This window comes from Pleurodeles waltl, chromosome 2_2 (genome assembly GCF_031143425.1).
Source record: "Pleurodeles waltl isolate 20211129_DDA chromosome 2_2, aPleWal1.hap1.20221129, whole genome shotgun sequence".
Lineage (NCBI taxonomy): Eukaryota > Metazoa > Chordata > Amphibia > Caudata > Salamandridae > Pleurodeles > Pleurodeles waltl.
In genome coordinates this window covers 111,930,267-111,940,188 of record NC_090439.1, presented here as the reverse complement: position 1 = coordinate 111,940,188, position 9,922 = coordinate 111,930,267, and the positions used below count along the sequence as shown (strand labels likewise).

At 47.5% G+C, this 9,922-nt stretch overlaps 1 protein-coding gene across 2 annotated transcripts in view; it reads left to right on the top strand.

The window, feature by feature from the left end:
• Positions 1 to 1,964: 1,964 nt before the first annotated feature.
• PHLPP1 (PH domain and leucine rich repeat protein phosphatase 1) overlaps positions 1,965 to 9,922 on the top strand; it is a 604,801-nt gene continuing 596,843 nt past the window's right edge. Inside the window, exon 1 of one of the 2 annotated variants that reach the window (XM_069219488.1) lies at positions 1,965 to 2,003. Coding sequence is in view for 1 of the 2 variants with exons in the window: in XM_069219487.1 (XP_069075588.1) it covers positions 9,821 to 9,917 (97 nt within the window). In the remaining variant the exon portion in view is untranslated. Of the gene's footprint in view, positions 2,004 to 9,783; positions 9,918 to 9,922 lie in introns of those variants that run through there. The other variant, XM_069219487.1, reaches the window with a different exon arrangement.

Here is a 9,922-nt window from a genome sequence, read left to right as displayed (position 1 = left end):
TTTTCGACAGGTTTAGGGACTTTGGTATTACGCTTCGTTTTGATAAATGTAAAATTAACGTACAGAATTTTGATTACTTCTGACATAGCATTAGTCCTGAAGGCATTTCTCTGAAGTTTTCTATGATCAATGCTATTTAGAAGGCACAGTCTCTTAGAGAGAAGGACGCTCTTAGATCACTTTTAGGTTTAAGTGAAAATTACTGGCTTGTAAAAGGTTATGCTTACATTGCTCAGCCCCTAACTATCTTCCTCAAAAAAGGTACAAAGTACATTTCAACTAAAGAGATGCATGAGGTGTCTACAACGCTGAAGAATATGATTGTATCTGCTCCAGGGCTGTTACCTTTTGTGGCTGAAAATAATTGTGTGATCATGGTGGATGCGAGTCAGATAGGTTTAGGAGCAGTTCTGCCTCAGACTAAGCAGGGTGTGGAGACCACTGTTGCTTTTGCTTCAGGTTCCCTGACTAGTGCTGAATCACATTATAGCACCATAGAACGTGAAGCATTGGCGGGTTTGTGGGCAGTAAAAAGATTTCAACATTTTATTTGGGGTTTAAGATTCGATATGTTTCTTGATCACAAGCCCTTACTTTATTTCATGAATGGTAACAGTTCTGGTAGAGCGTCTTCTTGGTTGGTAAGGTTACTTCCAAAGTTGCAAGAGTATGATTTTGTGCTCAAGTACATTCCTGGTGGTAAGAACGTTCATGCTGACTGTCTTTCCAGGTTTCCAGTTCCTTATGATGCAGATACAGAGGATTCAGATGTAGGTGATTGTGTTATTGAGCTAGTGCAGAGCATTGTACAAAGTTCTGTTTCGCTGTCACATACTGAATGGAGTACAGCTATGCAGCAGGATCAAACATTGGTAGAGGTTAAATCATTTTTATAAAAAGGATGGCCAGAGGAAAGGAATGCTAATGCATCTTTGCGCCCATATGTGCAAGTCTCTGATGAAATAGCTTTGGTTTATGGTGTGTTAGTGCGTGGTGATCGCTGCATTCCTCCAGTTTCTCTAACAGACTCTCTCATTAAAGAGGCACTTAAAGGGCATTTAGGAGTTAGCAGCACCTGCACAGCTCTCAAGCAATTTTATTGGTGGCCTGGCTTGGAGCATCAAGTAGCTACATGTGTCAATGAATGCACCACATGCTTACTCTCTGATACACATTGGAAGCCTGTCAATACTCCATTTAACAATGCTCAGTTACCACAGGAAGCATGGCATAAAGTAGCTTTAGATTTTGCTGGACCTTCTGAACAAGTTCCTGAGTCACAAAGATACATGATGGTTTTGGTTGATTATTTTTCGAAATGGCTGTATGTGGGTTTTTCCATCCATTGCTAACACTGATTCCATTTTAAAAATGTTAACTAATATTTTCTCCATTGAAGAAGCACCTAAGAAAATGGTTACTGACAATGGCACATATTTAGTTTCACATAAAATGAAGGAATTTATTGAGAAACACCAGGTAAACATATTAGAGTGGCGTTAAATTCCCCTTCCGTGAATGGTTTGGTAGAGCGTTTGAAACGTGTTTCTTAGAGAAGGAGTACACACAGCATTAGCAACTGGTGTTGATGTCAAAAAAATTGCCAGCAGAAAATGTGGTCATATTTAATCACTCAACATTGTACCACAGACGTTTGCCCTTTTGTATTTTTACGGAAACGTTTCCCAGGTGTGCCATTTGTCCAGATTGGATGAGGAAGTTTAACAAGAAGAGAGTAGAAGATATTTCTAAACTTGAAGCTACAGTCCGATGCAAACAGAGCTGATCACAAGAACTGTTCAATAGGAAACACAGAATTAAGGTTGTTTACTTCATGACTGGAGATTGGGTACTGGTGAAAGTTCTTACCAGAGTTAAGAAAAGGCAGTCTAAATTCATGTCACCTGTTTAAGTTGAAAAGGTTTCAAAGGGTTCAGTTCTGTTGAAAAACAAAGGGTGGAGGAGCAAAAGAGACCTTATCAAAGTAACACCTACTCAAGCAGGTAAAATGATAGCAGCCAAATACACTGATTTGTTGTCTAGTTTTGAGTTTTTGGACGACCAACAAACTGGCAGGGTCTGTCACCATGATATGGCTCTGGTGTCTGACCTAGAAGGTTTTTCTGGAAGAGAAGCGATATCTTCACCATGTGCAAATGGTTTTCAGGCACAACTTCAAACTACATCCGTAATGAGCTGCCCACCTCTATTAATGAGAAACGCATTGTGGGCATGCCTATCAAGTTCAAAGATTATTATGTTTCTTAAGTTTGTTTTCATTTTTTTTTGGTATGCACTTTTATTTTATTTTTAAAGGGGGAAGGTGTTGTTGGTTGCTTTCGTTGTAATGTTTGTTACAGTGCTCTCATGTTTGTATGTGCTCAAGAGCTCTCGCGCTTGTATGTGCTTGAGACTGCATTCTAGTGCAGTCGGTTCTTACTGTTTTTTAAAAATGTCTCGTGTGTTGTTTATCTTTGAGTAACATTCTTATGTGCAATGCCTACGGCCGTCTTCGGTTAAGACAGTTGATGCTTTCTCTAGAAGACTACAGTTGCACGGTTTGCAGGCTCATTGAACATGCAAACGATAAAGCGGATTTTATGACTACTGCGTTTTTATTGCCTCTACATGCTGGTGCGAGTGGTTTCTTTTTCTACGTATTTACTACGGTATCTTAAGCGGCGACTTGTCAGAAGAGGAGCCGGACACCTGACTTCTGTCTTTGAAGCACAGCAAATATGACTCGATAAAATACAGATTTTTACGTACTGTTTGTTTCTGATGGGTACAACTACCTGTGGATTCCTCACCTCATGAATACTCCCATGGCGCCAGCATTCTACGGAAATCTTCTTACTAGTCTCTGCACGTCGACGAGGACGTCACTGTCTCGCACGCGACGCCGTCTGACGTCATACAGGCAATAAGAGGTCCTCGACGACGTGCGGACGTCAGTTCCCTTTTTTCCGTGCATTCGAAACGGTTATCTTCGAGGGAGCAACTGTTACTCTTGCGGTTACAGTGTATATCTTGCTGCGTACTCTTTCTCTGTGGAAATAATGTCGCAGAGAAAGTCTGGATTTAAGCCTTGTCGTGAGTGTGGAGGCAAGATGTCGGTGACGGATCCTCATTCCGATTGCCTTTGGTGTTTGAGCTCCGACCACGACGTCTCGACTTGTGATTCGTGTCAGCACATGAATCCGAAGGCCATTAAAGAACGCGAGGCGAAGCTGTTTATGGCCAAGTCAAAGGAGAAGCATCACAAGAAAAAGTCTTCTCCAAGACATCGGCGTCATCGAGACTCCCGGCGCCGTAGAGAATCTCGGCGTCATTCAAGGGAGGCTCGTTCCAGGTCTCCGGATCGGCGCCGGAGGACATGGGAGGTCAGCCCCACGGTGACGCCGCACCCTTCGACGCCGTTGCTCTCTCCGACGTCTCCAACTTCGCCTGGACAGGCGTCGGTGATTGAGGTATTGGAGCCTCAGGTGTTTTCTCCGGCGCAGACGCCGAGGCCGGCGTCGGGGTCGCCTCCGAGTCAGGCACCCCAGTATCCGGCTTTTCCCACCCCTGGAGCCGATAGTTCCGCATTCTTGAATGCGATGTATGCCATCTTCCAACAGATGGCTCCAGGGGGTGCTCCGGCTGGGCCTTTGGCCTTTTCTTTGGGTGATCCTGCGCCTCTTCGGCCGGCACCCTTTATGCCCTTTCTCCCGTTTGGGAACGTGGGCTCGGCGCCAGTGTCGGCGCCGGTGGCCGCTCCGATGACTTCGGAGGGATTGGCCCCAGGGATTTCCATCCCGTCGACGTCGAGATTTCGGCCTGTGACTCCGGTGGGTCCATCCGTTTCATCTGCTCTTCAGTCGGCGCCGAAGTTACCTGTGGCGCCGGATGCGGCGTCGGTGGCTTCGGAAGATCGGCGCCGATCTCCGACTTCGGCGGAGGTGTTGTCGACTCCGCGGATTGAGCAACGACTGCATTCAAGGAGGCGTGCTCTCCGGGTACTAGAGGAGCAGGAGTACCAACGAGCCCTAGAGGAAGGAGAGCTAGAGGACTCGGGTGATGGGCTGCGTGGACTGGAGTCGGCCAGTGGGCTGGACACTTCCCCTGAGTGGGACCTTTCGTCCCCGGGGGAATATACCGAGGAAGCTGCTTCCTTTCATACAGTGGTACGGAAGGCAGCTAGTTTTTTGGACCTGCCTTTGCCGGTGGTGGAGGCGAAACAAAACCTTTTGACAGAGGTGTTGCATCCGGCCTCAGCCGCGGCGGAGCCTCTATTACCTTTTAATGACGCTCTGCTGGATCCGGTTTTAGAGGTGTGGAAGAAGCCGGCATCTTCCCCAGCAGTTCACAGAGCCGTGGCCAGGAGGTATCGGACGGCTCCAACTGATCCTGGTTTCCTATCTAGGCACCCTACGCCGGAGAGCTTGGTTGTGCAGGCCTCCTGTTCATCCAAATCAGCGCCTGGTTCTTTCCCGACGGTGCCTGGGGACAGAGACTCAAAAAAGCTAGAGGCGCAGTCGAAGAAGATTTTTTCGTCCTGCAGTCTGGCGTTAAAAGCCACTAATGCGACCTGTATCCTGGGGAGGTATATTCATGCTCTGATGGATGACATCTCCTCTTCGTTTACAGAGCTTCCCCAGGGTCTTTTGGATCTTGTCTCTGATGCCCAGGCTGCTGCGACCCAAATTATCCAGACGGGACTGGATACCACCGACTCGGTAGCCAGAGCAATGGGCACAACTGTGGTGGAAAGGAGACAGGCCTGGCTACGTAACTCGGGCTTTTCGGCAGATGTACAGTCCACATTGTTGGATCTCCCGTTTGATGGGGACAAACTGTTTGGGGCTAAGGCTGATTCGGCCTTGGAACGTTTTAAGGAGAGCAGGGCCACGGCTAAGTCGTTGGGACTCCAAGCTCCTTCTTCCACGGCCTCTTCCAGATTCTTCAGGAGGTTTCGTGGATTTGGGCGTGGCTCTTCCTCCTCTTCCTTTCGGGGAAGATATCAGCAACCTGCCTCTTCCCACCCCTATAGATCTTTTAGGGGGAGGGGTAGGGTCCGCACCAGGGGAGCCTCTCAGCAGCACTCTGCCTCTTCCTCATCCTCTGGCGGGGTGCAGCAGGGGAAGCAGCCTTAGGCTTCCACCATTTCCCACTCACTCCTCTCCTGTAGGGGGAAGATTACAGCATTTTCTCACCAAATGGGAGACTGTTACGTCGGACACTTGGGTTCTCAGTGTTGTGGGAAAAGGCTACACCCTTCCCTTTCGGGAGTTTCCGCCCCTCATCCCGCCCCGCCCTTCGTATTGTTCACAAGAACACCTCCTGTTGCTAGAACAGGAGGTGGAAGTCCTCCTTTTAAAGGGCGCGGTGGAGTTGGTCCCGGAGCAGGAAAGGGGTCAAGGAGTTTACTCAAGGTATTTCCTGATTCCCAAGAAGGATGGTCGTTTGAGACCAATTCTGGACCTGAGGATCTTGAATTGGTTCCTCAAGCAGGAAAAGTTCAAGATGCTGACCCTAGCACAGGTGCTTTTGGCGTTGAACATGGAAGACTGGATGGTGTCTGTCGACTTGCAGGATGCTTACTTTCATATCCCGATACTCAAGTCACACAGGAAGTATCTCCGGTTTGTGGTGGGATCGCAACACTACCAGTTTGCGGTCCTTCCGTTTGGTCTTACTTCAGCACCTCGAGTCTTCACGAAGGTGATGTCGGTGGTTGCGGCAGAGCTCAGAAGGAAGGGGATAGCAGTATTCCCTTACTTGGACGATTGGTTGATCAAAGCCAAGTCCCCGGAGCTTGTGTTGCGTCATCTGCAGTCAACAACCCAGTTGTTGTTCGACCTGGGCTTTTCGGTGAACGAGCCCAAATCTCACCTGGAGCCCTCTCAGCGCCTCCTGTTCATAGGGGCAGTACTGGATACGACATTGGGTCGGGCCTTTCCTCCGCCTCAGCGGATTCAAGATATTCAGGATTTGGTTCCAATGTTTCGAAACGGAGCGGTAGTTCCAGTCCTCAAGGTCCTTCGTCTGCTCGGTCTTTTTGCCTCCTGCATTCTGTTGGTCACGCATGCTCGCTGGCACATGAGGGCTCTTCAGTGGTGCCTCCGAAGTCAGTGGTCTCAACACAGAGGGGATCTAGAGGGTACTGTCAAGATCTCCAGAGATGCTGCTGTGGATTTGAAGTGGTGGATTGCAAGCAACAATCTTTCACAAGGAAAACCGTTCCAGCAGTCGCCACCAGTGGCCACAGTCATAACGGATGCTTCCACTCTAGGGTGGGGAGCTCATCTGGGGGATCTGGAGATCAAAGGTCTTTGGTCTCCAGAGGAACAGATTTTTCACATCAATCTGTTAGAGTTACGGGCTGTACGTCTGGCTCTCAAGGCCTTCCTCCCTTCCCTTCGTGGTCAGTCGGTACAGGTCCTAACGGACAATACTACCACGATGTGGTACATAAACAAGCAGGGAGGAGTGGGGTCGTACCTTCTCTGCAGAGAAGCACTTCGACTATGGTCCTGGGCAAAGGACTATCGGATTTGCTTGATAGCAAACCATCTGGCCGGAGTCTTGAACGTGCGTGCGGACAGTCTCAGTCGCCACTTCTCGGCAGACCACGAGTGGCGTCTCCATCCAGATCAAGTCCGTTTAATCTTCCAGAAGTGGGGGTTTCCTCGGGTAGATCTGTTCGCCACTCGAGAGAACGCGCATTGTCCGTTGTTCTGCAGCCTTCAGTATCCGATGCAGGAAGCATTGGGGGACGCGTTTCAAATGACCTGGTGCGGCCAGTTGCTTTACGCGTTTCCTCCCATACCCTTGATTCCTCGAGTATTGAGGAAGATTCGCCAAGACCGGGCTCTAGTAATCGTAATAGCTCCGGATTGGCCAAGGAGGGTGTGGTACTCCGACCTTCTCCAACTCTCAACGTGCCCGCCGCTCCGTCTCCCTTTCAGGGCAGACCTCCTCTCGCAGTCGCAGGGGCAGGTTCTACACCCCAACCTCCAGAGTCTGCACCTACATGCCTGGAGATTGAACGGGGCAACCTGAGTTCCTTCTCTCTCCCGCCTGAGGTAGTGGATGTTATATTAGCGGCCAGGCGACACTCCACTAAATCTATCTACGCTAATAGGTGGTCTAAATTTGTTGCGTGGTGTGGAGAGAGGCAGATTGATCCTTTACAAGCTCATCTATCGGACGTTTTGTCTTTTGCTCTATCTCTGGCGCAGAAAGGTTGTGCAGTGGCTACCATTAAAGGTTATTTATCGGCCTTGTCAGCCTTCATATGTCTTCCAGACCAACCATCTTTATTTAAATCCCCTATTGTTATCAGATTCTTGAAAGGTCTTCTAAATCAATATCCTCCAAAGCCATTCGTTATGCCGCAATGGGATTTGTCCTTAGTCCTGACTTTCCTTATGGGGTCCCCTTTTGAACCTATGCATTCTTGCCCCTTAAGGTATTTGTTTTTAAAAACAGTCTTCCTGATAGCTATAACATCAGCAAGGAGAGTGAGTGAGTTGCAGGCCTTATCAGTAAAACCCCCTTATACAACTTTTTATGGGGATAAGGTGGTGTTGAGGACCAAGGCTGCTTTCCTCCCGAAGGTTGTTTCACCCTTCCATTTGGCTCAGGCAATTACTTTGTCCACGTTCTATCCTCCGCCTCATCCTTCCAAAGAGGAAGAAAGACTGCACCGTCTGGATCCAAAGAGAGCGTTGAGCTTCTTTATCAATAGAACAAAGGATTTCAGGCTGGAGGATCAGCTGTTTATTGGATACGTGGGCAAGAGGAGAGGAAAGGCAGTCCACAAGAGAACACTATCCAGGTGGGTTGTTCTTTGCATTAAAATATGTTACTCTTTGGCAAAGAAGGATCCTCCTGAGGGCATTAGAGCTCATTCCACCAGAGCTAAGTCGGCCACTTCGGCCTTAGCCAGAGGTGTTCCTGTGGTCGACATCTGCAAGGCCGCAACTTGGTCGTCCCTTCACACTTTTGCAAAACATTACTGTTTAGATTCTGAGGTTAGAAGGGACGGCCATTTTGCACGGTCAGTGCTGCAGGATTTCTTGGTTTGACCATTTAGGCACCCACCGCCGGGCGTGGTACTGCTTTGGGACTCTATTCATGAGGTGAGGAATCCACAGGTAGTTGTATCCATCAGAAGAACGAGTTACTTACCTTCGGTAACGACTTTTCTGGTGGATACATTAGCTACCTGTGGATTCCTCACGGTCCCACCCGCCTCCCCGTTGCCTTTATGGTCTTGCCAAGTAATCCTTGAGTGCGCTCCTCTTGATCTTTGAGGGTGCAATAGATGTATATATATAATATATTTATATATATATATATGGGTATATGTGTATATATCTTTATGTATATACTTGGTGTGTGTATATATTTTTAAAAGAAAGAGTTTTATATATATATATATATATATATATATATATATATATATACATAAAAAAGATTTACAGTTATTCATACAATGTGGTGTATTTTTACAATATAATGGATGTTGCTTTGTTCTTTCATTGCATTGCCTGGTTGTTCTCATGCACGTAAAAAATGATTGGTACTGACGTCCGCACGTCGTCGAGGACCTCTTATTGCCTGTATGACGTCAGACGGCGTCGCGTGCGAGACAGTGACGTCCTCGTTGACGTGCAGAGACTAGTAAGAAGATTTCCGTAGTATGCTGGCGCCATGGGAGTATTCATGAGGTGAGGAATCCACAGGTAGCTAATGTATCCACCAGAAAAGTCGTTACCGAAGGTAAGTAACTCGTTCTTCAGGGCTCTTCGAGACAACCCACGCCCTTAGCTGGGCTCTGGGCCGCTCTGCTGATGCGTGTTCTGAGTGGGAGAGAAAAGCGACAAGAATAAATGCTGAAAGCCTGACGCGTGCGCCTGGTAATACACTAGATTGATAACAATTATCGCGGTAAAGATATCAGGAGTCCTAGACTCTTCGAAGATTTTGGGTTATATCATGTTTTTGAAACAATAAGATGGTGTTTTGTATCTTGCACTGTATGCGCCCTGGTTCGTTTACTTTTACTTCGTTCTCTCGATGCTCGAGCAGTGCTGTTGATCAGCTGTCTCGCGGTGTGACTTGCCTAATGTCTCACCGTTCCATATGCCACAACTGACGGTTATGTTCCTTTGAACCTGGCTGGAGTTCTTCTTCCACCTCCATCACAATACTCAAGCACAGACGTCATCGAGTATACAGTGAGGTGTGTAACGTAATCTGGTTTTAACACAAAGCATACGGCCTGCGTGTGTAGGAATTTCACCAATAACCAGTTAGGGGAAGGAATTGCAATGACCCCGCCTTCGCAGGCTACATCCACCTAACATGGCCGCTTTTGGGAAGTTGTCACGCCCATATTGAGCTTGTCACTTTGGTTGAGGCACGTGAGGCATGTAAACAAAAGAAGGACTAAACTGGAGAAGGGCTGCCTCGGAACAAGGGCGTGAGTGACCATTTTAGAATGGTAATTATTAGGCAGCACAGAATGAAAAGATCCCCTTTAAAATAATAAAAGGATTTTGATTTCTAAATTAGTGGCAATTACGGTTTATCCGCTTTTCAAAGTAGTTACAATTATTGCAGCAAAATATTTCTTCAAAACAATGTCTGTCACCACATATTTTTTTTGCTTTGTGCGCCTATGTTCATAGTTACCCTTTTTGTTTGAAATGCAATGTTTTTGCTACTTGCATTATTCTCCTGACAAGCTACGCAGCTGTTTAAAGTGAGCTGCTCTGGTGACATCACACCAGTGGCTAGCACTGCGATCTTGTCCGAAGGATGGCCTACTATGTCGACGTCAGAAGACCTTTTGGCGGATGGTAAACAGCCCAACTCGGAGTCACGTTTTTATGCAAAGGCACCGTCCCGCCCCTTTATGACGCCGGGTATG